This window comes from Aulostomus chinensis, chromosome 7, assembly GCF_037954235.1.
Source record: "Aulostomus chinensis isolate RoL2024-O1b breed Wild chromosome 7, RoL_Achi_v1.0, whole genome shotgun sequence".
Taxonomy (NCBI): domain Eukaryota; kingdom Metazoa; phylum Chordata; class Actinopteri; order Syngnathiformes; family Aulostomidae; genus Aulostomus; species Aulostomus chinensis.
The window spans coordinates 26,555,212-26,581,900 of NC_141326.1; the positions used below are offsets into that span (position 1 = coordinate 26,555,212).

General features: G+C 41.5%; 1 protein-coding gene across 2 annotated transcripts in view; it reads left to right on the forward strand.

Moving 5' to 3' along the window:
• Positions 1–24,391, forward strand: part of lingo1a (leucine rich repeat and Ig domain containing 1a) — a 117,439-nt gene extending 93,048 nt beyond the window's left edge. For both annotated transcript variants that reach the window (XM_086209602.1, XM_086209601.1), the window contains one exon: positions 20,734–24,391. In XM_086209602.1, the coding sequence (XP_086065728.1) occupies positions 20,746–22,593 (1,848 nt within the window). In that variant the 5' untranslated portion in view covers positions 20,734–20,745 and the 3' untranslated portion in view covers positions 22,594–24,391. The remainder of the gene's footprint in view (positions 1–20,733) is intronic.
• Positions 24,392–26,689: the final 2,298 nt, after the last annotated feature.

Consider the following 26,689-nt stretch of genomic DNA (forward strand, 5'->3'; position numbering starts at 1 on the left):
TTTATCGAAGGCCTGCAATGGGATTATAGAGGATGGTTGATGGGAGATTTCTGATCACATGTCAGCACCGTCCTCGGTCTTTTTGAAATGGATAAGCAGGAGCAGCAGCTGCAAGTGCTGTCAAAGAGTCATCAACAATCTGAGGTCTTTCTCTCACAGTTCAGTAGTATAATCCCTTTGAGCGTAAAATCTCCTTTGTTAGTGACCCAGGCAGGCAGCGGCGCGCAGGAAGGCACATCCCCTTCAGATCAAGAGGTTTTCTATTGTTTTCAACCACCAACCTGCATAAAGTGAATCTTTTTTTTTTTTTTTTTTTTAATATAACATGAGTCTTGCTTACAAATGTAGCAGCAGGTTTTAATGCAGTACATATATCTGGCCAAAATATTTGTCTTTTGCAACAGTATACACGGTAAAAGTGATAACATCTTATCGCTATCACAGAGGAATTTGTGATACTATGACTGTACTTAACTCAGATTCACAACACAATACTTCAATAATCTATTTATTGCAAGACAATTAATCTGTGATACATTTTACTATCAGTCTAAATGAACTTAAGATGCATGTAAAAAAAAAAAGCACACTTGTAAATCACAGCTGTTATAAGAAGAAGAAATATTATGTTTTTGCCACCAGAATATTGATGATGAATGACTGTACTAATACTCATATATATATATGTATATAGTCCACCGTTATTACCGTTGTTTTGGCGTTAAGTGAGGGAATATGAGAGGCTCCTGCTGTTTGCCTCAAATGAGCGAAAGCTGTGTTGAATATCTGTAAGCATCCGCTAACTGCTCCGTTCTGTGAGCACACTTTTCCCCGCCCACGTTGACTTCGACGGTGACTTTCACCGTGTCGTTTCTGAACCGCCGCCCTAAATCCTGCGCGAAGTTAGACACATTCATATAATTATTCTATACACTAATCCAGAAATTACATGTACACGTGGACTGATTATATGATAGACAACAGGTCAGCAACTAGGTTATTATGGTTATAACGTAATTAATGGGAGAAAATGAATTGCCCTAGAAAATATCCCATAATGATCTGGCTTTTATTTGAAGTAGATCTGTGACTCTGTAGGTCTTAATACTGTGGGGGGGGGTTTCCAGTGAAAAGAAGAAAAGAGTAGGAGTTCTTTTTATATCAACTCCAATGAATGTTTTAAGTGAACTGACATCTCACTGGGGAGCATTGTTCAGGACATGTCAGAGACATGTTGAGATGTCAAGCCTTCACATTAGCTGGTGGAATCAGCTCAGCTTTAAAACTTTCATGATAGAACGTTCTGATTGTTGGGGGGGGGGGGGGGTCTGTAAAGAAGTTTCTGCATTGGTGCCTGGAGAGAATGACTTCAGATTCAGATGGATTCTTTATTGTTCTCTATAGGGGACGTTTGTTTGTGCAGTTGTACACAAAACACTCGAAACAAATGACAACTACACAAGTTTGTTCCAGTCTATCCAGGTTGTTTAAGACAGTGATTGCTGAGTGAACAAAAATACCTCCCAAGGCAGGTTCTTTCTTTTTTGTAAAGTAGTGTTTACCTCCACCAAGGAGCTACTTTGATTGTTTTCCTCCCTGTTAGCAAGATGACTCTAAAAGTTGTGGATGTTGTTTTATTGGATTTTGATTGGATGATGAAACTTAGCTTGAAAGACAATATATTAGTTTTTTTTTTGGAACTGATCTGCTACCGGATCTGATGATGTCACCTTGGCAGAGGAATGTGCTCTACTCTTTATGTGAGAGCTTAGGGAGCAGCAGTGTGAAGAATGGGTTGAGGGGGTGGCAGTGGGGGGTCATGGTCAGTGCTCTACAAGAGGGGGCCGTATCAGCGGTGACTGGCAGGTTGAAAGCGTGGTTACCTTTGCCAAAGGGGTCAGTTTTTCCCCTGCATTTGTCTGCTGGCTAGATTATTCAAAAACTACTGAACTGGATGGAGGGATGTAATTACATCATCCATCCATCCATTTTCTACTGCTTATCCCGTTAAGGGTCACAGGGGGGTGGAGCCTATCCCAGCAGCCCTTGGCCGAGAGGCAGGGTTCACCCTGGTCCGGTCACCAGTCCATTGCGGGGCCAACACATATACACAGACAACCATTGGCTCTCCCAGCCACGCCTACCGTCGATTTAGAGTCTGGATTAACCTCATCCCCTCTTGACATCTTTGGACTGTGGGAGGAAGCCGTAGTACCAGAGAGAACCCACGCAGACACAGGGAGAACATGGAGACTCCACACAGAAAGGGGCTAATACCCAGAACCTTCTTGCTGTGAGGCAACAGTGCTAACCACTGCACCACCGCGCCGCCCTGTAATCCCATCATGTTTTTCAAATATCAATAGTCAGCACATGTGGATTCTTAATGTATGCTCAGAGGACTCCACCCCCACCAGCCTCGACCCTGTCCTGCATGCAAGCGCCGTAACACCCTGAGAGATTTATTGCCTCCACACTGAGGTTTGATTATCATGTGAATTCACCTTCCCCATTCCTTCAATACAATTGAAATACATATTTTAGTTCAAGCAACACACAGTCAGTAGATGCAAAATCACTGTCAAGGTTGATATACCATCCTGCCATAAACCACCTGGAGTCCCTCGGAGGATGCATCATTAAAAAGGCATTGATGGTGGACGAGGTTATAGGTCAAGGGTTGGGGAGGTGTTATTTCGCTTACTAAGGTTCCTCACTTACCCTCTGGAGAGGACATTTGTATTCGCCGCGTAGGGACTAATCAATGCCTGTGCCGGCGCCCCTGTTGCCTGGCAGAATTAAACTTTGACACCCGTCTTTTAGATGATCATGGGAATGACAGGTGTGCTGCTCGTGGGCTTTCCATTATATTGGCTGGTGGCTTGGACTGGAGGAAAAAACCCTTAGAGGTTGCTGAAGTAGCGGCACTTAGCATAAGAGACTAATTTCACTCTTGTAGTTGTAAACAATTGATGCATAATTACAGAAGGTGGGAATGAATTCCACTCAAGGTCTTTTTTTTTTTTCCATGTTAAGAGAACCAGAATTGTTATCCATAAGGTGTTCCCACACATGGTTGTTAATCTGGTTGTTTTTGCTGCATGATGACTGACATCATGTTGCATGTGTTGCCAGGATCTGTTCAGCAGTGCTGTTCATCGGAAACACAAAAACAGGACAACCGCGGCTCCACTTGTACAGCCTCACTTGAATTGAGCGTGTGATATTTTCCATAAGTGGGAACAAGATGTGTGTTTGTGCCTCACCTCCCTGTTGTAATGGCTGTTAAAATACCCTGTTGAGATCCAGAGTTTACCGGGTTCTGAGTTGGGGCACGGCACTAGCACTCTCAACCCTCTCTCTTCTGTCTAGTAGGCTGACTGAGCTTCTACTTGGGAGTGAAGCTGGCATTTACAACCTATCAGCAACAGGTCTCTTCTGCTTTCAGAGTGCTGAAGTCATCTTTTAACGTCTTATTTGTTTCCTGCTGGTATGGTTTCTACCACGTCCAAGTGTCCTTGAGCAAGACACTGAGCTCCTAATTGTTCCTGATGGCCCTGCGATGGACTGGCGACCTGTCCAGGGTGAACCCCGCCTCTCGACAAACGTCAGCTGGGATAAGCTCCAAATCCAAGGCAACCCTTAACAGATAAGCGGTATAGAAAATGGATATATGGATGGATTTACCTTCTCTTAATCGGACTCAACTTTTTTTTTATCTGTTGCTATTTCATAGCCATTCAAAAGCGAGTGCCTTAAAAGCCACTAATCCCTTTAGAATTCATTAAGAGCATGGACACTTCTGTTCCAATGCTGCCAAAGTACAGAAGGCCATCCTTTGTGATACTTGGATTAAAGCATTCTCTGATAATTCAAATATTTTAATGTACTTCAATTCCATTATGCCCTTCTTTTGTCAGATAAGTGTTGTTACTTTTCATCCACTGACAGTCTGTGCTAATATATCATGTGATTCAAGACAACAGGGGCTTTACTTTGAGGTATGAAGGAGGAGAGGCTTTGAATTCCCTAAAAGCTCATTTTCTATTTGGTGCTTCCCTTCTATCTCAATGTCGATGTTTAACATTGCTAAATGCTTCCTCTGTCTGTCTCTTTTTCCCCGCCAACCCACACTGGATTTCTTTCTCCCACTTACTGTTGACGCAAAGAGGAAGGGAAAGGGATGGCAGAATGTTGTTAAAAGAAATGGAGAAGAGTGAAAGTGCAGGGAGGAAACAAGAGGTCAGATTTCAGGTTATTGACCAGACGAGGAGGCATGTGGAGATGTTCATTTTTTGAGACAGGCAGAAGATTCAATCATAACAGTAACAAATGAAATAGAGCCATCCCGGGTTTTGGGAGTAAAGTTGGAAAAACGGAAATGTGGTGTAAGAGCCAGCAAAGACCGTAACAGCTTTGATTGGTCCGTTTCATCACACTTCATTTCCAAACATTCATTTCCATGTCATCTTCTTGTCTTCTTGTGCTGAGCATCACATTTATTTCAACACATATGACTGTCATTCAACATCTGTCAGCTCCAGTTCCAAAAAGATTCTCTCTGTTTCGGCTGCCCTCGTTTCAGATACACGAGGAAACTCAAAACAGTGGCAAAGAGAGAAACTGAGCAGCTCCGCTGTGACTCCGCATTTAACAAGATGTGTTCAGTCGTACCAATATATTGCATAATGATTAATAAATTATCAAAACCAAAATACATTTTCAACTCAGTGACAGTTTCAAAATTCATTTAATTGTTCGCCAAGTTTCGATTCCACTTTTAAGAGAATCAGACATGGTTTCATCATAAAAATGAAACAACGATGTGCAGCTCGAGGATATTTGTTCAGTGAGTTGCTTCTTCATAAAAAGGTCGGACAGAAATACCAGAAATTTAGCACATTTTCACCGAAAGAAGCAGAATTACCGGCAGAAAGTTTTGAGTTTTAGCTCTTAACTCAGTGTTTTGCCTGGACAATTATTTTTGTCTGCTAGAAAAAGGTTATTCATATCTCTGACTTCATGGGTTTGATAAGTTGCAGGTGATCGATTGTGTGCGTGTGTGTGTGTGTGTGTGTGTGTGTGTGTGTGTGTAACAGAGAACTTATACAATGTTCCATTATTCTTAAGCTCATTAGCCTCATCTCCCCAACACTGATCAGTGTCATCATTAATTTTTAGTTCTTCAGGAGAGGTCCCCCCCCCCCCCCCCCCCCCCCTCCCCCCCAAAAGAGGAAGAGCCTCCAAAGTGAATCCAGGATTTCTTCATTCGCTGTCAATTTCTTCCAGCTCGTGAAGGCTCTCCAGCATTTTCACATCACAAATCAGTTGCTGGTTCAAAACAGAACAAAACTGGCATCAATGTATTGATTTATTCATTTCATTTTTTTCCATGTACCACTGACGTTTTTTTTTCCCTGGATTTGGACCTGGCAGCAGGTTTGGTGAAGCGCAAACAAGACGTTTAGCCTGAATTAAAATTTGACTTGATTTGATTTGAATTGATTTGGCTTTGAGTTGGAGAACGGAAGTCCAAAATCCCTCTTTCCATGCCTGAGGAAAAATAGTCAAAGGTGTTTCCCGTGTATTCACGATGTTGTGTTGTGTTTTTAAATAAATTAACTCCAGACCGACATTTTAGCCACTGCACATCACTTTCTCGTCCTCTGAGCGGGATGAGTGAGGGCAGTTAAACTGGTTGAAATGGTGCTGGTGATGGTGTGTGAGAGGATGGGGTCGGTGAGACTGATAAAAGAACCAGGCAGCGATCAAAGGCGAGAAAATGAAATGGCGTTTGACCTTGGTGGATGCTGGTGAGTGACACACTGCAACAGAAGTGCAAAGTAGTTTGGGAACTTGCGAGAATTGAGAGGGGAGAAAGATCAGGTCTGCAGAGTGCTGATGTGGGTTGAGAGGATGGTCCAGGCAATTGAACAATCCCATCTCATGACTGATTCAGTTTTCAGCTCTCTTGAAAGTGGTAAAGATGTGTAACTTATTACAAAATGAGTCAATCTCAACAGAAATGCTTCATGTGGTGACATATAAATCCCACTATACATGAAATTATAGCTCGGGACTTGGAAGTAATGGGCCCTGCAGATTGATGAAGCTGGTCTGACGCAGTTAAAAATAACCTCAGGAGCAATCTTCCTCCGTAATACAATCATCTCTGGCTCTGGTTTTGAACCTCAGGTTGATATGCAAATGTTAAATAATTCAACTGCTCCTCTACATGCTTTCTCCTGCTGTTTTGGCAATAATAAGATTTAAAAAGAAAATGATATGGTGTTGTGTTGATTCATCTTTGCTGGTCCAGCAGCCTCAGATGTCAGGTCACAGGACCGAGATGAGTCCAGTCATATTGTACCATCCGTGTTGAATAGAACTGACAGTTTAGTGGATGAAGTCTGTCATCAGTAGATCAGGGATGCAAAACCAAACCGTGAATATACAAACTGTTCACGCAATGCAAGGATCCATTTGCACATGTGAACCCTTTTTTTTGGTTCCTAGAGGAAACGAAAGCTGTATCAGGTGTGTGTGTGTGTGTGTGTGTGAGAGAGAGAGAAACAGACACACACACAAATAACTCCTCAGCTCTATCTCCATGAGAACATGCAAAGGTTGCAGGCTCTATTGCACTGGTGACAATAAATGAGAATGAAACATGCCGCTTGACTATTTCTACGTTTTGTTTCTTCCAATCGTTTCAGCTCAGTGTGACTGTGTCTGCATTTTCGCTGCCATTCGCTGAGTTTTTTTTCCTCCTTAATGTACAAAACAAACCAAATCAAACTGAAACCGTCACCCAAAATCTGCAGACCAAATCAAACCATAGGGAAACTGAACACCTAACCCTTATTTATGTCACTGATGAAGTTATCGTCTCTTAAATAGTCCATTTGTTTTTGTTGTTGTTGTTGTTTTTGATAAACTGCATCGTAAAAAGAGCTTGCTTTCCCCAACTTATGCTCAACAATATTTGATGTCCAAATAGATCTTTACTTTTCATGGGGCTTTTAATCAAACCTTGATCATGTGGATACACTGACGTGCAAATTAAGTGTCTTTCCATGAACTGATTTGGAGCAAATGAACCAGCATATATTAATCAGAGGATGGCAGTGGAGGCTGATATTGTCATGCAGGACTGTGTAAAATAAAATAAAATAAGAGGTGGAGTAGTTTTCTTGAGCATATACAACCTACCAGCTAAAAAATGGACAGAGGTCTTGAGGAAGGACTTGCTAGTGTGGACTTGTTGCTCCCGAGACAAAGGCGAGACGGTGGCAGTGGAAAGGTGGAAAGTGCTGGTCAGTCACGCGAGGTTAAGGTTTGCAATGTTAGAGCTTATTTAAAATGGGGGGGGTTCAATATTTTGGGCATGTATACATTTTGTCGATAAAGCCAAAAAATTACCTCAAGCGGTGCTAAAAATGTTTCAGTGAAATTGACAGTCAACTTTTTTCCAACATAACACTTCAGAATACAAAATGCTCACACACAGACATGAGCCCTGATGCAAAACTGACAAAAACAACAAGTCATCACTCTGTTAGACATTTTTACTTGATAAATGACTGAATTCCATCGTACGAGTATTTACACCCCCCCCCCCCCCCAAAAAAAAAGAAAGAAAAAAGGGTGCCCGCTTCTTAACCTGTCACTCCTGTTACCTCATTCCTGAGCTGGATCTTTAATTGAACATGTTCTTAATCACTTAGACTGTCCTCACAAAGGCGGATGACCGAAATCTGCACTGATGTTTTCCACATTTAGTAGCGTTAACTGTCATAAAGTAGAAGATAAATCCCAGTAAGGCTAACATGACAAGACTACAAAGACTGAATTCGAAAATGTGTGTCCACAAGCATGTCATCGGCCTGTCAGCGTGCTTCAAACAAGGCACTGCTCTTTTGAGAGGAAACAAAGAAAAAAAGACAGTCGCTCTCATTAATGAAGGTATGAGTGGCAGAACAGATCACGCGTCCCAGCTCCACAGATTGAGCTTTGATGGGCTTTGATACGAACTGCACTCGGAATCCAATGAGATCTGCTTGGTTTTTCAGTGCCGTGTACGAGTTGACCAAAATTTCAATATGCTTTAGGAGAATTCAAGCCTCCAAAAGTGAAAAGATTGAGTTTTCTTTTCTTTTTTTTCTTCCTGCAATTCCTTTCAAGGAGTGCACAAGTGTTGACAAGGGATTTGCAGTGTCTAAAGCCATCTGGTATTACGATGCAGGGTCACCTTGTTTTTGATCCATTTGTAGCATGTGAAATACCTAGATCGTCTTTTCTAAAAGTGAGATTTGGCTCTCTTCTCTACCCCTTGGATTAGCAGCGTTAGTGAGATTTGAGTCTCCATTCTTTTCACTATCTTTATGACCTCCTCTCGTTCTATGGGGAACCAAATATAGGAAACGGGAGGATACAAGGACAGCTTAGACAAGTAATTCTGCCTTTAATTGCTTGTTCCTCCCATGAGTGCGATTGCTTAAGTACTCCAAAAAACTGTTGTTGTTTTCCTCTTCATAATCTTTGATTATATGAAGGTCAGCATTTTTTTGTCTAAGCTCCTTACGAGACAATGTGGAGCAGGTGGATCGCTCACAGAGATGAGACGATGCTATGCTGCTGGAGTTGAGAGCCAGCTGTCCTTTCACTGTCCACTGCTTGGCTTAGTGTCTCCCAGGCCCATCTTGGCCATCTTATACGGTGGTCTTTTTACTCTTGTTTGCTTTTATTTATTTATTTTTTTATTTTTTTTTTATATCTGCTAAGTCCTCATTTCCCAGTCTATATCAATAGTGTCATTATGTAGGGTTTTATCTGGCTAATTAAGGCTTCATCTTTCTGGGCAATCTCTCAGAGGACATGGATTAAGCTCCCCTATCTCTGCACTGGAGCCACGGTGGGGTTGGCCAAGCCTGCTCCATTCTGTGGTTTGTGGAGGGGAAAAAAAATCCAAAACATTTACATGGTATAGATGCTTGAGTGAAATGAGACGCTAAACATGGGAATCAGCTGGTTTCATGTAGTGTTTATGACTTGCAAAAGCTTTCAAAATGGAGCGCTTGAGACTTCCGCCAGCTGAGCCAGCTACTTCCTGTTCACCCTCAGCCACCTTGAATGTGAAGAAATGTTTCAGACCCGCAGTTGTTCTCGATCCAGTTGTGATCAGACCAAAGGGATCAGATCATCATTCATAAATCAAAGCCAAAAATAATTTATTTGCTGTTTTACAGACGTTTCTTTGATAATTTAAGAGTATTGGGGGAGGGGGGAGGGGTATTTTACTTTTGGCCACGGTGCATTATGTAACAGATGGAGAAGAGGAAATAAAATCGGAGAAAACATTTTCATTGGATGCAAAATTAGTCCACAGACCAGAGTCATCAAGCATCCGTTTTTTTTTTTTTGTTGGTTTTTTTTTACAGGAAGAGAAAAGATGGGTATTTTGATGCAAAAATACAAGAACACAGGGGAAAAAAATGTATGAGAATTTATGTTCCATTTCACAAATCATCACCTTCATGAGAGTCATGAGTTCCACTAATTGTATCTGTTAGGTGATTTTCCAGCATGGAAGGCCAGCCGGTTTTATCAGGAGGAAACCATGTGACTCAGTCGCCCAGCAGACTGAAGCCTTCGGTCGGTTCATTTACAGTCAGCTCGTGTGCCTCGACAATCACCATTTTGTTTGCATGCTTGGGCCAATCATTTTAGTCTGAAGGAAGGATTGTGAGTCCTTGTTCACCAGTGCGAGAACATCACTGCATCACTTTCAAATGCGTTGTTGCTGTGGGTCCCCTTGTGCGTGGTCAAGCCTGGGTCGCACAGCCAGGATGTGGTGGACATGTACAGGGAGGGGGCGAGGGGGAAAACCTTGGCCATACACTACAGACCTGCTGCTCATTGTATGTGGGCGGGAAAATAAACCTTTTGACTTTCCACTCAGCAGTAGAAGAAGACATTTTGTTATTCTATTGCCGCAACACTGAGGGAGGTAAATTCCAAACAACTAAGCTGAAATGACAGCTCTGGCAGTTTTACAAGGGAGTGGCTACATTTCAGGGTCATAAAATAAGAAACCTTTGGGTTTTTTTTCCCCTCTAATGTTTAGGTGCTCATCATCCTGAACGTATGGGACCCCCTTTAAAACCATGACACACTGTGCTCACCCGTCGGTGTTGTATCCTGGTCTGGACTGTGGCTCGCTGGTCAAAGCTTTCGGTCAAATGGCCCATTTACACTTTTTTTTTAATGCTTTTGCTTAAATTTGCTTTAGGGTGCAGTGTGAGATCTCAGGCTGACAAGGGGCTGGGCTGGTGGAGTGGCGGGTTAAAAAAAACAAAAACGTAAAATATAAATTCAAGACTTATTTTTCTCATGACCTCTGCATCAGGTTCAGCATGCTGCACCAAAACAAGTAAAGGAGTGTTTTCACACCAAAGTGATCCAAGGTTGAGGAGAATGTGACGGCGATGAGAGAGAGAGAGTGACATTGGGGAAGAACCTTGAGAAACAGAGTGCTTTATTTATTTTTTGTTTTGCTTTTTCAGTGACATTGGATTCTTACTTGAATGAGAGGTGCCTCTTAAATTATTGAACATTTTTGACGAAGAACAAAACGATGAAGCATGTTGGCATGCACGCCGAGGACTACTGGTTGAAGTGGAATCAATGTCCCAGGAATGCAGTGACTCGCCGTTTGAATAGAGACGCCAGACGCGGCATACATGTCGAATGAACTGATACATTTATCATAAAATAGATATTTAAGTGATATTGTTTTTCAGGTAAAGTTCTTCTCATGATATATTACCCGCTGCTTTCCAGTTTTTGGTTTGTGCTCAAGGTTAGAGCAGAGGTCAGGGGGCTCCACCCTTTATCATCAGCAATGCAGAAATGATTTTAATCCTCAACTTTACATTGCTTGAAGTATCAAAACAACAATGACGTTGCAAACTGCAACATCAGAGGTCCCATTTGCCTTTTATTTTTGTCCTGTCATGCAATTATTCTCTGCTACAGTCGAGAACAACAAAGAATCCTCCAAAGCCCGATCCAAATGTATTAGTGTAGCATTTTTCGCATTCTTATCCTCTCTTATCAACTAATTACTGCCCATTTCCCTTTAAAGGCCTCACTGTGAGCTGCAGGGTCAGCTAACCGAAAGGGACAGTTTATTTTCCACGCTGTGAGGGGAGCCTTCAGATGCCAGTCACAATTAAAGTCAATATGGCCGTGAGTTGCTCCACACTGTGCCCATCACACTCCGTAGCCTGAGATAAGATAGATATAGCCTCAGTTATTCATCAGTCATGATGAAACGAAGGCTTGTGCCCATGTTGACTCTTCTAATTGAGTTACCAGTGTAGTTGGCGGTGTAGTCGCAGCTATTAATGTTACATCCTGCAAATGCATAAAACACACATTCGCACCAACGCGGACATCTACACACCACTCAGGGCAACTGCCACATCCACTCACTTCAACTTGAAGAAAGAAAAATACATTCACTGACAAATCAAAAAAAATCTTCATTTGTCCTTTCCACCCTTGAATTAATTTGTGGAAATATTCTGTCGGGCTCTGATGTTGATTTTTTAAAAATCATTTTATCATCTTCACCTTTCAAAGAATGATTCCCCCCCAGTAGCACTACTTGAGGCCTTTTTCTTTTCATTTGCAGAAGTGCTGTCATTCTTAAATTAAATCTGACACCATTTCCCAGTGAATGTTTATATGCAAAAGAGGAAGTAAAGGCTTGATTTCGATGCATAATATTCACACATCCCTGGTGAACGGCTACTTCTCAGCAAAAAAATAAATAAATAAAAGTATATTAATTAAATAGGGTTTTATGCTCCGGCAGGATACGTGAGTAAACTGACAGCCACTATGTTTAATCTGTCCTACAGCCTGGGGTTGTGAACTTCAATTATTTTACTACAATGAAATCTGATAGATAGAGCTTATGCTTAAAAACCAATATGCAAGGATAGTTTTATTTTTCAAGAATGTTTTAAAAACACTGAAACAGTCCGTAGAACAAGAGCTGTTTGGTTGGCTTACTTTCTTTTGAATAAATTATGGATTGTGCAAAAACATGATCAGATGCCTCATGAAGAAATGATGGACGATTACATAAATACATATTTTCACATCAGCACAGCAGAGGAGAAACCTGTTCATTTGCCTGAGCTCCTTTTGCTCGGTGCAAAACATCTTGCGGATTCACTGTGATGACAGTGGTGAAGCGCCAGGGTTTCTACTTAATCAGAAGCGCGTTGATTAACTCAGAGGTTAAAGGCCTCTGAATTTTAACTCAGGTGGTAGTTTTATAGACTGTTTTCCCTTGTTTTAGTTTTTTTGGCGAATCTAAAGACTCACTAATTATTCTCAGTGACTGATACATCCGGACAACTCTTGAATTGTTGATTTATTTAATGGCCAGAATTTGTCAGTTGTTCGCGGTATAAATAGCTGCGCATATGATTTCAGGCACAGCTACGTGACACCAAAAAGAAGCTGATGATCAGACACTTGTATCACAGACACACTTCTCTGGAGTGTCCCCCTGCAGTCACCGAGAACTGAATAAGCTTTTCAGATGAGGTGGGAACCTCGAGCGACTCGGGTTCCACATATCATGACTTAAATGCCTGAGAACCTTCAAAGGCATTCAGCTCAGAATGATAGAAGACAAAAAGAAACAGTACTTAACCACTTTTTGGAATTACTGATTGATAAATTCATATTTAATCCATGATCAGGATTGTTGTTGCTTTTTTTTACTGGGAATTAATTGAGCGGAATCTGAGCAACATGAGAAAGTTGGTGAAAAAAGGGTGAAGAACGCTGACTGAAGAACACATGTTTTTTTGGTCTGTTTGAGGCAGATTTGCCAAAAGCATCGCATGGCCACTTGTTGTGTGTTCGCTTTCAATCCAAACTTAAAGTAAGACAGGCCAAGTTCAGCCCGCATCCAAGGTCACTGCAATCCTGTGACCTCCAGCTTCTCCGACTTTATTGTGGCGTTTTCAAGTGGAGAAACACTGAAGGATGCCATCAAGTATTTCATGCAAGTTATCCTAGATATCAGGTCTCGGAGTGGTACAGTATGACCTTTAAAACGCACCAGACACGACGTTCAGAGGAGTTTTCCTCTGAGATTTAGAGCACAAAACTCAGAGTTGTGCTGTTTCTGTTGCCGGTATTTTTCACCAACATTACCTGAATATTTATCAGGGACTCACTCTGATGGTTCTGCTTTAATGTGGGAAAAATAACTAAGAATATTGCCACTGATATAATGAGGTATCCAGCTCTATCGTTGTAATACACTATTCGTTGCAGGACCACGTTGTCACACGTAGAGAAATCGGACTCTTGTAATCATTGTAGCAGCTCCAACGACAAGGTTAGACTTGAGTTTAGGTTCAGTTGAAGATGGCACTTAGTTGTGACGTTAGCGTAAGACAGCGTTGGAACACATGATCATTACTTGGATTCGACATTGCGGTTCACTTTCACCTCTGCCAAGCACCAATCAGCGCACAACATCGTGAATACACGGGAAACACCTTTGACTATTTTTCCTCAGGCATGGAAAGAGGGATTTTGGACTTCCGTTCTCCAGCTCAAAGCCAAATCAATTCAAATCAAATCAAGTCAAATTTTAATTCAGGCTAAACGTCTTGTTTGCGCTTCACCAAACCTGCTGCCAGGTCCAAATCCAGGGAAAAAAAACGTCAGTGGTACATGGAAAAAAATGAAATGAATAAATCAATACATTGATGCCAGTTTTGTTCTGTTTTGAACCAGCAACTGATTTGTGATGTGAAAATGCTGGAGAGCCTTCACGAGCTGGAAGAAATTGACAGCGAATGAAGAAATCCTGGATTCACTTTGGAGGCTCTTCCTCTTTTGGGGAAAAAAAAAAAAAAAAAAACCTCTCCTGAAGAACTAAAAATTAATGATGACACTGATCAGTGTTGGGGAGATGAGGCTAATGAGCTTAAGAATAATGGAACATTGTATAAGTTCTCTGTTACACACACACACACACACACACACACACACACACACACACACACACACACACACACACAGGACCAAGCTCAAATTAGCATCCTGGCTGTCATGAAACTTGACTTTGAGTTCTATCCACACACCACTGTTGATCTCTGCACAAAGACAACTTTTTTCTGTTGATGTATTTCAAACACAGTAACATGTTCAGTAAAACCATACAAGCAAATATATCATCTTGGCAGGAAATAACCCTTCATTTCAGATTTATGCTTCATGTACTCAATTGTCAGCTAAGGCTAATGAAAAGTAAACAAATAAATAAATCGACCCGTGATGGGAACAATCATTCTGACAATAATTCAGTTTATTGACTGCGTCCACCACCGCCCACACCACCTTACCACTCGATAAGGTCAGAACAAAGGGTCAGCTAATATAGAAGCGTCAAGGACCCATAAAAATGAAGAGACATCAATGTTTGTGGGTTAACAATATCACCTCCAGATCAGTTAACCTGCCATTAACAGGAATCCTTTAAGCTACACGATACTTCTGATGGGTTTTTTCAGGAGTACTTAGCTTGCCAAAAGATACGTACATTCAGTTGCTAGTTCAATTGTTACACAGATGAAAATAAAATGAGCTGGATTCCAATTTTTTTTTTTTTTTAGTATTCAATTTGTCTCTTTGAAGGCTTGTCCCAAAGCCAAATCATATGCGACTGCAGCAGCCCAGCACAGCAGAAGGTTAATTGTTGATTATACATTTTCGAAAGATGCTTTGATTCAGTGTTTGGATTAGAAGGATTTATTTCTAAGGTCATTGTAGAGGCCGTCATATATGGTGATGTTGGATTTGACTTTCCAGAAAACGGTGTTTTATGTCTGTTGTAGTGCCCTTTGCTGTATATCATCTACGCCTGACTGAATGTATTGGTCTGTGTGGAAATGCTGAAGTTAATATAAGGTGTAAGTTTCCCAGTTTTTCTGAGTATGAGTGTGATGGAGTTGAATATTAGAGAGCAGAGCACCTGCATTGTCAATGAGTCCTTTTGGAGGTGAAGTTAAGGGGGACATGTTGACAGGCTTCATGGCAGGTTTATCAGGACAACAGCTGGCCACTGTTGGAATTCTGCACCTTGTTGCACTGACCAGCTTCTTCGCCTGGATTAGGGCTTTGCCGTCCATCTGTCGGGCATCAGCTTACATTTAAGCCCTGCCATTTCACCGGCTCAGCTCCAGCCAGCAATCCCACCAGGCAGCTTAGCTTCCCAATGATACAAGGGTAACCTTTTTCTCTTGAAATTCAGCTAGGCAACATTATAGCAGTGTGAAAGTGATCTCACTTGGGAGGCTAAAGGTCAGACACTTCTGGTTAAAATGGATTTACCCAAAGTGTGACTGCCAATATGCAAGTTCTGTGAACTCAGAACAGCTAATTACTCTGAAAAGTGCATTAATAAGCATCCTAAAAAAAAGTATAATTTCAGCAGCTTCTTCGTAAGCATTAATTTGCAACTGAAGAAAAATGTTGTGATGTGAATAGTAATAGCAGGTTTGGGACATCCAAATAGTTCTAGACTGTAAATGTGGTGCAAAATACAGCAAATTTTTTCAGCTGGTTCTGTAATTCAGGATAAGCCTGGCAGCTGACTAAGCAATTTGCCCAAGAATAGGTTTTAAAGGCTTTTAACACTTTGTGCTGCAGATAATGTCAGCACTCTCTAAAGGATTTCCCTGACACGCACAGGTATTTAACTATGGTATTTAACAAAGCTCAGTAATGTCTTGTGACAGGTAAACTAAAGCTAAGGCCGATGGTTAAGTGGAGAATTTAATCACGCAAAGTAGGCAGAATATCTTGTTAAATTAACAACTGTGTAAATAAAGCCTGTTTAACATGTAAGCAAAAGAGTTTTGTTGGGGAAATCAAAAATATTCTGTTCCTTCTTAAAAAAAAACAAAAACAAAAAAAAACTGAAAGCCAGCACAATGCATGGCTTTATTTTGTTTTAGGAAGTTTTGTTTTGTAATCATTCAAAGTGTGGAACTGGAAATTTTACAAGCTTACACAGTGGAGGATTGTTCTTGTAACATCTGCTGAATCAACACTGTAATGCAGACACTGCAAGCAGACTTTTGGGCGGGGCAAACTCTGGTTTGTACAGTATCTCAACCAATCACAGCATTTGATGCCGCTGTCAAGTGATACTGGTCAGCTAGCGTGAACTGAGCTTAGAGAAAGTTGAAACGTAAATAATGAATGAGCTGTATCCCCCCTGCAGGACGTCTCATCTCATGTTTAACCTCTACAGACATTTGAGCCAGTGGTGAACCTCACCATGATTCACCCACGGAAGGCTATTCTCAGCCAGCGTCCATTGCAAGGTTTCAGGTGGACGGCAACGCCCAGCTTGCAAGCCAAGTAGCTAGAATGCTAGCTACAGTGCTGAACTGAAAAATAGTCCCACAAATCACCCTGAAATCATCCAGTGGTTAACCATGAGAGATGCTGTTATTTGTTGTAGGAGAAACCAAAACATTTAGCTAGCACTCCATGCATGAGCCAGTACTGCTAGGATTAGCGTGCTTTACTGCTAGGATTAGCATGCTTTGCTGCTAGCGAGCTTCCCAGCGTTTTTTTTTTGGGGGGGGGGGGGTGTCGTTTTTTCACCAAGTTTGTTGTGAATTGTTTTTTTGTTTTTTTTCACTACATTAAAACTATGGTTCCATTGTGGAAAGCGGTAACCAGAGAACTGTTGAGTGTTTTTTTGTCTCTTCAGCGAGAGAGACGAAGCACAAGGAGAATACAGATCTCTCAGGTGTCTTTTATTGATTTTATATTAAACTTTTCCCAAATCCAGCAGCGGAAACACCAAAGATATTTTTCCGCATGAGGAAATGCGCTCGAGGCACAATGTTGTTGTGTTTTAAGGGCAGTTATTCAAAAGTAACATCAATTTTATCCGTTACCTTTGCCACTGCAGCACTGCCATTGCTGTTTTGACTCTGTGGCCTTATTGAATTGAGTCATTGAATTCAAGGGCACTGATTGCCTCAGTGCCAAAAAGGGAAAACACTCTGGGTGAGATCCTTCCCAGACCCTGAAATGTCTAATAGGGGCTTGAAAATTCAGACACAGAAGCCGAAGCCGGACTACGTCTGAGTGGACGATTGTGTCGAGCGTGTTCGGTTCCAGACAGTTGTGTGGTGAGCACAGAGGGCAAACACATTTACACAAACACATTTTTGTTGTTCCTGCTGTTGCATTCATATGTTAATGAATGCTCTATTCTGGTATCTCAGGTTTCTAATCTTGATTTGAATCTTCCAGAATATATTTTGATGTCTTGTATCTTGTAGGTTTCTTCTTCTACAGTATGTCATGTTTGAGCTTCGCCTCGGTTTCTTTGTATTTCAGTTGCATTTGATTTATTTCTTTTTTATTCAGCATCTTCCATATCACAGGCATAAACTACTATTGACTTGACGTATCAGACCATTAACTGGGTGGCTTTGAGGAAGAGATCTTGACTATTCATAGATGGTGGCACCAAAGATAGAATCTTGCAATTTAAGCAAAGTCTGAGTTTTAAGACAGTTTTCAGAAAGATTTTTATTGGATCCCAGAAAAGCCAATTGAAACATACAATGTTAAAATTCAGAATTGATCAAACACTTTCATACAGTCTTGACTGAGTGACAGCTGCTTGGGCAAAATGTGCAAGTTATAATAACAGCAGTAGCAATTTGGGGTATTGTCTATTTGCTTTTACATGCGGAATGGAAAGTCTTTTGTGTTGTATAACAGCATTGGGTTTCTCAATTTCCATGCAGCCTTGTGGATCCTGGCATAACGGCATTAATCACACCATTTATTGATCAAGTTATTACTAGACTTGGACCAGCAGATCCACAATTATTGAGCACTGTTGTCTTACTTCTCCTCAACCACATTCACCAACCCCCCCCCCCCACTCCACCTCAATTAATGTAATTCTTTGGGAGCTCACTGGAGTGCTGATTGGAATGAAGAACGAACGTCATTCAGGCTACATGCCTGCGAGGGAATGATAACACCAGATCATTAACAAAACAAAGCTGCAAATGTTTACCCGTGGATGGCGTTCTTCATCTTGCTGCGGCCCTGTCTTTGCTCGCACCCCAGAATATTTGCTGCAGCAGCCATGTGCAATAAATGTCATAGCCACTCCCTTAATGAAAAAAAGAGGGAAGAAAATGCTGGTTACACATTCTGAATGCATAACTGCTTTAGTCCCTTTCTGATGGGTCTTGAAAAAAATAATCAGATGTATTATGATTGCCTAATCAAGTGCTGTTTTATTTTACGGGTATTGTCACTCAGAGTAGAGGAATGCAAGGACTAATTAAGATTCCTCACTGCTGTCTGTAGCCTGCTGAATTTGCAGACAAGGAGCTTTACCAACAAGGGATTATGATTTGATCATTTTCATGATTGAGTTTCAGTGTCAGTGGTAATAGAGTTGGACGTAATAGCAGCTCATTGAGTGATATCCAATATGCAATAGCCACATGAGGGAAGTGACAGATGGAATCGAGCTCTCGATACGGCCACGCCCTCTTCAGAGGTGTCTAAGCACGTTACACAAAGCCTTACTACGCCTCATCTCTCAGCGTTAAGCCCTGATCAATGTGGGCTAAGGAATAAAAATGAACAAGTGTGGCTGGAGGCAACGAGGAGCACAGCAGGCTTCAGTTCATGGCTCTGATCTTAGACCTCAGCTTGCTCTGAAATCTTTTGGTTTCACTTTATTACTGATGGTATCATCAAATCTCCAATCTGAACTTTGGCCCCAGAGGGTATAAAATGAAATTGAAGGAGGTAAATCTGACCCATAAACCCCCCTTTTTTTTATTAAAGTAATGTCAAGTTGTGTATTGGTTGGGAAAAAAGTTATCAGCAGTGACCACAATGGTAGGAACCCGCCACTTCATAATGAACTGTCAGCCATGATATCACAGATTTCCCCTTTCCCCTGCAACTGTGAATCGAGAAAAAAATCCACCATGTCACAAGGTTGCTACTGACTTTAAAAGACAAATTTAGAGCAGGAGAAAGAAGTGCATACGACTGTGTTGTGACACCAGCTGTCACACAAAGACAGGACGCAGCTCCCCCAAGATATGTCTTAAAATGAGTGTGAATGAGATGTGAAGGCCTTTGTTTTGTTTTGTTTTGATTTCCCTGCATATTTCAACATGCTGGTGAATTTCGATCCATCTGTAGTTTACCGCTGGACCTTGCATACGTCTATGATTTGTAATCTTATTGTTCCAAACAGATGAAATGGACAAGTCTCTGATGTGGAATTCACGCTGTAATCTAACTTGTTTCATCATGGTTTATGAGATACAACCAGATATTATGTAATGATTAAATCAATGGTTAATTACAGGGATAGAGAGACACTAACAGATGGCACTGAAATTAAATATGGTTTTGAATTGTACTCATGGATTTCTCTGTATTTGTCTCTCTACATCCTTTTCCTCACCATTGCGTGGTCTATATTTTATTATAAAGCATGGCATGAGCCAAGTGTGGGCTACAGCCCATACCTCACACTTGCCACCATCCGTCTTTGATTGCGTCTTCACGCTACTGCTGTTATACTCTCCTACCATTTTTTTTTAAACTCACACAGTAATTTCATGCTAGTAGAAGGAAGACTAAGAGTGAAAAAAAATGCAATAGCACCAGAACAAAACACAGATGTGCCCAACGTGTGTGTGTGCGTGTGTGTCACAGCATGAATTGGATTACAGTCTGAAAAATGTTGTTCATTCCACTTGAAGCTGCACCCCTTCACTGCATATTAGGCTGATGGCACTGACTGATTGATCCCCTGCAAGGTAGCAGTGGAAACGCTCTTCAGAATTCCACAGCAGACACAAGAAGGATGCAGTGCAAGATGTAGATCGCTGGAATGATTTGAATTTAGCCCTATGACAGACTGCCGGCCTGTCCAGGGTGAACCCTGCCTCTCACCCAATGTCAGCTGGGACAGGCTCTAGCCACCACCCCCCCCCCCCCCCCCCGGGACCCTCCATGGACAAGCGGCATAGAAAATGGATGGATGGATGGATTTGAATCTAGAATTTGAAGCTGATTAGTTCTTTGTTTACCACAAGAATGATAGAATCCTTTACATACTCCCGAGTTTCTTGCATTTGGAATTCCTTTTGAAGTTCTGTGCAGAAATGTGAGCAACACAGAACTCAAAGGCACTTTCACTAATGCAAGAATATCCTTGCTTTCCTCGTAACCTCCCACCTCTATTCATCTTGAGTCTGCAGCAAGAAAATTGCAGGTCAATTTGTGTTCTCAGTTTGGAAAAGTGTCCCATGAGAATTGAATACACTTGGAACTTATTATTGTTGAACCAATAAGATGGGAGGAAATAGACAATAGAGGAGGAAAAGGAAAGAATCTAATGTGATGTCTCATTGCTGTCCTCCACTTCAACTATATGATGTGAATGTATTATACTGTATTCATTTCCATTGCTATTCTGTTCCTGAGCTCATGTTTTTTTTTTGTTTTCCCCCAGTAGATCACCTTTAAAGGTACTGGCTATTACAGTTGTGGGTTGTTGTTCTTTTCGAAAGTTCTAATTGTGTCCTATTTTGTCTCTCTGTGTCTCCCCAGGTAACCGATAAGATGGCGGCTGGAGAAGCAACTGGGCACAGCTACCTGGTGGCTTGCTGGCAGCCCATTCTGATCCTGATGCTGGGCACTGTGCTGTCTGGCTCCACCACAGGTTGCCCATCCCGCTGCGAGTGCAATGTTCAAGAACGCTCCGTGATGTGCCACCGCAAGAAGCTCATGACAGTTCCCGAGGGTATTCCTGCAGAGACGAGACTGCTGGACCTCAGCAAGAATCGCATAAGAACCATCAACCCAGACGAGTTTGCCACCTTTGCCAACCTTGAACACCTGGAGCTCAGTGAAAACACAATCTCCACCATTGAACCTGGGGCATTCAACAACCTGTATGGCTTACGGACATTGGGGCTACGTAGCAACAAGCTGAAGCTGATCCAGCTTGGTGTCTTCACTGGTCTGAGCAATCTCACACAGCTGGACATAAGTGAGAACAAGATCGTCATCCTGTTGGACTACATGTTCCAGGATTTGTACAACCTGCGGTCTTTAGAGGTTGGTGATAACGACCTGGTTTTCATCTCCCACCGGGCTTTTCATGGCCTAAGTAGCCTTGAACACCTGAGTCTTGAGAAGTGCAACTTGTCCTCTGTGCCAACAGAGGCTTTTACCCATCTCCACAGTTTGATCACTCTCAGGCTGCACCACCTCAATATCAACGTCATACGGGATTACTCCTTCAAGCGTCTCTATAGGCTGAAAGAGTTGGAGATTGCCAATTGGCCATATTTGGATACGATGACCCCAAATTGCTTGTATGGATTAAATCTCACTTCCCTTACCATTGCAAATGCTAACCTGACCACAATTCCTTACGTTGCCCTGCGGCACTTGGTCTACTTGCGTTTTCTTAATCTTTCTTACAATCCCATCCATACCATTGAGGGGAATAAGCTTCATGATCTACTGCGCCTTCAGGAATTTCACCTGGTGGGAGGCCGACTAGCAATGATCGAGCCCTACTCTTTCCGAGGTCTAAACTACCTGAAGACTCTAAATGTGTCTGGGAACTCTCTTAGCACTTTAGAGGACTCTGCATTCCACTCAGTTGGCAACCTGGAAACCCTTGCCTTGAATGATAATCCCCTGGCATGTGACTGCCGACTGTTATGGGTTTACCGGCGACGCTGGAGACTGAACTTTAACAGGCAGCAGCCCACCTGTGCCTCCCCAGAGTTTGTTCAAGGCAAAGAATTCAAAGACTTCCCCGATATTCTGCAACCTAACTATTTCACTTGTCGCAAGTCCAGGATTAGAGATCGCAAACCGCAGCAGAAATTTGTTGATGAGGGAGCCATTGTTCATTTTGCTTGCCAAGCTGATGGTGATCCTGCCCCAGTGATAATGTGGCTTTCCCCGCAGAAAAAGTTTATCACCACCAAGACAATTGGAAGGCTCTCTGTGTTGCCAGACGGTACGCTTGAGGTGCGCTACGCCCAGATTCAAGACAATGGTACATATGTGTGCATAGCTAGCAATGCAGGCGGCAATGACACCTCCCTCGCTCACCTTCACATTCATAGCTACTCACCTGATATGCTTCACCAGCCCAACAAGACTTTTGCCTTCATCTCCAACCAGCCCACAGACACTGGTGCTAACGGTACACGAGCCAATGTCCCCTTCCCCTTTGATATAAAGACACTGATCATTGCGACCACGATGGGCTTCATTTCTTTCCTTGGTGTTGTCTTGTTTTGCTTGGTACTGCTCTTCCTCTGGAGCAGAGGTAAAGGAAACACGAAGCACAACATTGAGATCGAGTATGTGCCGCGGAAATCGGACGCTGGCATGAGCAGCAGCACAGTGGATGCTCCTCGCAAGTTTAACATGAAAATGATTTAATGGAGCTGTGGAGTGGAGAAAAATAAGACAAATGGAAAAAAACGACATTTCCTTTTCCTCTCTTATGAACTTGTGGATCCCGGTCTGTTAACATAGAGTAATATGTTTTTTTGTTTTTTTTCCTGAGTGAAGCACTATAAGGAGGGCATTTCCTGACTTTGAGAGGGACACAGCGTTGGTGGTTTCTACATGGCCTGCGGGGGAATTCATTGAAAGTCATTTTTTTTTCATAAACAGTTCATATTCCTGTGGATCTATATTGGGCAAAACATATTTGAAAAAAAAAATACTCCACGCAGCCAGATTGCCAGGAGAAGATCCTTTGGCCATCGCTGCTTTGTGTTTGTATTTTTAGCTTTTTTTTTTTTTTTGGTTTTTTTAAGTTTATATGTCAAGTTATGAATGAGATTGGTATAGTTTGATGAGCACATCTATACAATGTATGTTTATACAATTCATGAGTTAAAACTGTGAATGTTTCGTGCAACCCAACCTTGTGGGCTTTTCTCTTTCCCACAGTGATGATTGTTCTGTAACCCATCAGTGTCACACTAATTAATGAAACTGTTGCCCCCACAGTTAACATCATAAAAACCAGACTATGAAACATAGGGAAAACCAAACTATTTGTGATATCAAGCTTATACAATGAAGTGAACTGCAAAGCAGTGTACAACCGTTGCTAAGACACCAATTTTCACTACTGCACACAGTAAATAACAGTCAATGCTACATAGAAACACTTGTATATTTTTAGAGGGAAAAATATTTAGTCTGTAATGGTAGCAGGAAATCAATAACTGTACACTTTTAGCATTGTGGAAATTCTCTCAAGTTGCTCCAGTATGAGGCTGTGTGCTAACAGATGCAGTGTCTCATGGTTGTACCAGAGCAGATTTGGTACCTTGACACGATGACCTCCTCGACCCTGCTTTTCCAAAAATGCGATGCTCACATTTGTTGATAAAATGTGCTCCTCAAGCTGTAGAATATTTCTTTCATTGTTACTTTCATTGGAAAAATTACGATCTATTTATGCTGATTGCCCCGCCACCTCCCATCGAAGTCATGATCATTCACAGGTTTGGTATTCCCCAGAAATGTGCAGTGCTCTTCAAGGGATTTGAAAAAAAAAACAAAGAAAAGACTGCTGTGCATTATGCTCCAGTTGGTCCCACGTATAAAACATGAGGTTATGGCCTTACCTTTTCAAGTGCACACTGTGGACAGCTGGGCTTTTCAAACGTGTGTGAGGATAAATGCTAAGTCATTTATAATGGATGACATTACAGACAACAACACAGTAATGGGCTGGAAGTATGGACGGAATATGCAGATGGCTGGAGTGACACAGATGGTTTCACCCATGGAGCAATCTGAAGCTGCTTTGGTGTAATCCGTTTTGCATAAAGGAAAAAAAAAAACAAAAAAACATTGGATATGGCTCCTGGTTCTCCCTCTCGCTGATTATGAATGCTCTTTGTTCAAGGTGTGGCTACTGTACCTAGCCTTTTTGGTCCAGAGTGATCCTGGGATTCTGTTTTTTTTGTTTCTGGGTTTTTTTTTTCGGTTGTTTTTTTTCTTTTGACCCTGGACTATATCGATCATGTAGTCCAAGCCAACTTTTTACAAAAAAAAAAGATACTAAAAAAGAAAATCTATGGAAAATACATTCAAATTGTTCTGTGCAATAAAGGTAATATGCAGATTTTTTTTTTTAATTAACAAAATTTTGTTGATGTTGAATTGTTGAGAATATGGTATGTTGTATTAAACAATCTATGGACTTTTTTAAACACATCTTGGTCCTATCTTGATTTTAACGGTTTGCGATGATGTGACCCAATCTGCTCTTATCTGAAGGGGCTTCAACATGACTACAGTGTGTTTACATGCACGGCAATATTCTTACAGTAGTCTGGTGAAGAAAATACGCTTCATAAGACATGATCATGTCAAGAGCATTTTCTGTTTACGTTGATCTGAATAAGGCTCTACAGGAAACAGTGAGTAATCTAATTAAGCAGGTTTTCCTGGGCAGAAGATGACCAAACATATCAGGGGTCAAAGCTCCAAAGTGGTGGTCCTTCGATGTTGCACCAACGCATGTCAAGCGCACAGGGGGATGTGTGTGCGACGTGTTGAATTAGTGTAGTGGAGCATTTTTTTTAGTTTAAGCAACCATCCATCATTTCACATGCCTAGAAGTCTGTTAAAAGTGAATATTGTCAGTGTAGCTCCCTCAGTGGAGTACTAGTGGATGACTGCAACTGCTGCAACTGTCACGTTACGTGTCACCGACACATTTGGTGGGATTAGGTTGCTGTGACCAAAGATGGCCTGGGACAAATAGCTGACATTATCAGCAATACTGGATCGTCATGAAGTGATCAGCCAGTACTGCAGCCGCTCAACCCAAATGCAACGGGAGAAAAATCGAAGACATTTATTTTTTATTTTCCCCCCCCTCTCATTTCTTTTTTTTTACCTGCAAGAAAGCAACTATTGCGTCTTGCTTAGCTTGATTGTTGTCAATCATTGCCGTGGCAACCCGAGGCACACTGATGATGAAATGGTAACGTTGATGGCTCTGTGATACGTGTCGACTTGACTCAGGTTAAAAAAAAAAAAACTTCTTTGGAATCACGTTTAATAGAATAAGGTTATTTTATTGTAATCCATGTGAACATAGTCACTGATGACATTGCAGTGACTGCCCGTTTTGGTAATTATTCATTTACTGATTCAAATGTGTTAAAAAAAAAGAAAAAAGTGTTCCATTATACCTCTTCCATATTTCACTACCTTAACACAACCTATGGCTAAAGATTTTGGAGTTGTTGTGTTGAATCGTGATGTGTCACTCGCAATTTAACTGATTAATTTGACTTCTGAGATTGAATGCATCCTGAGATGACAGTGCTGACTGCAGGCTGATTTCACCTAAGTTTCAGCCCTAATTACATGTTTACAGGCTAATTGATAGTTCACTTGTATGGCTGCCTGGCCTTAAATATTAATTACCCACCATTAGTAAAGGATCAGAGGCATCATATGGATAGGGAATATTATTAATTTACACAGCACATGTGTAATATTTAAGACTCAGTGTTGTTTATGTAATGACTTAGTCGACATCGAGTGAAACAAAAAGTAGTGGCAAGAAGAGCGAATTAGGTTACTGTTTGAAGGTAACGTGAAATGACCGCGGACACGGGGGGGACAGCCTTGTTTTATAAAACACGGTGCTGCTCTGCATTAAGCTTGGATCTGTGTCCCATTGCCTTTTATTTCTCATTCTTGCTTCCCTGGTTTGGACTCCACAGAGACTTTTGACATTCTTTTTTCCCCCCTCAAGCTGTATCAAAGGATGTTCATTTATCATCTGACTTAAAAAAACAGACAGGTTGAATAGAAAAAGGAGATAAGCTATACTTGAGGCCCGTGAGCCCCGGGGAGTAATAGAGACTCCCTTGTTTTCCTTCCTCAGACAGTAGATCTGTGCCTAAAATTCTAGGTCAGGAACAGGCTGATGGATTCTGACAATGCGCGATAAGTCGCCCCTTAACAACTGAGCGTGAAAATACAGACACACCTCTGGGTGCTCCTTGCACTCATCCAGATCCATGTGTTTAATGACATCTGGGAAACACTGCATGGAAAAAACAAACAAAACAAAAAAATCCTCAAGTGTGAATTTTCTGTTGGCAGCGCCTCTTTCACACAATAGAAGCTTCAGATGCCTAAAATAAGAAGCAACTCATTTGAGATTCATGTTGAGGCTCAACTCATGGTTGGCTGTCTCTCATATCCATATCAAAGAAACCAATGTAAGCCGTCGCGTTTGTGAGGTAATGTTGTATCGCCATCTGTGGAGATTAATTTCCCCATTTTAGACATCGTTAAAACACCTCAGTCTGGTTTAGCCTTCATGTGAAATTGCTAAAAAACATTTAAACTTGATCCCTAGCTTTCACTCGTTGTTCCACTATTACAGGTTGTTGTATATTTGTGTTACAATGATAACACACTACCATGGTTATTCATCTTTTATGAACGTTTGCGTCAAAAAATGGACTCATAACTCTCCAAATTA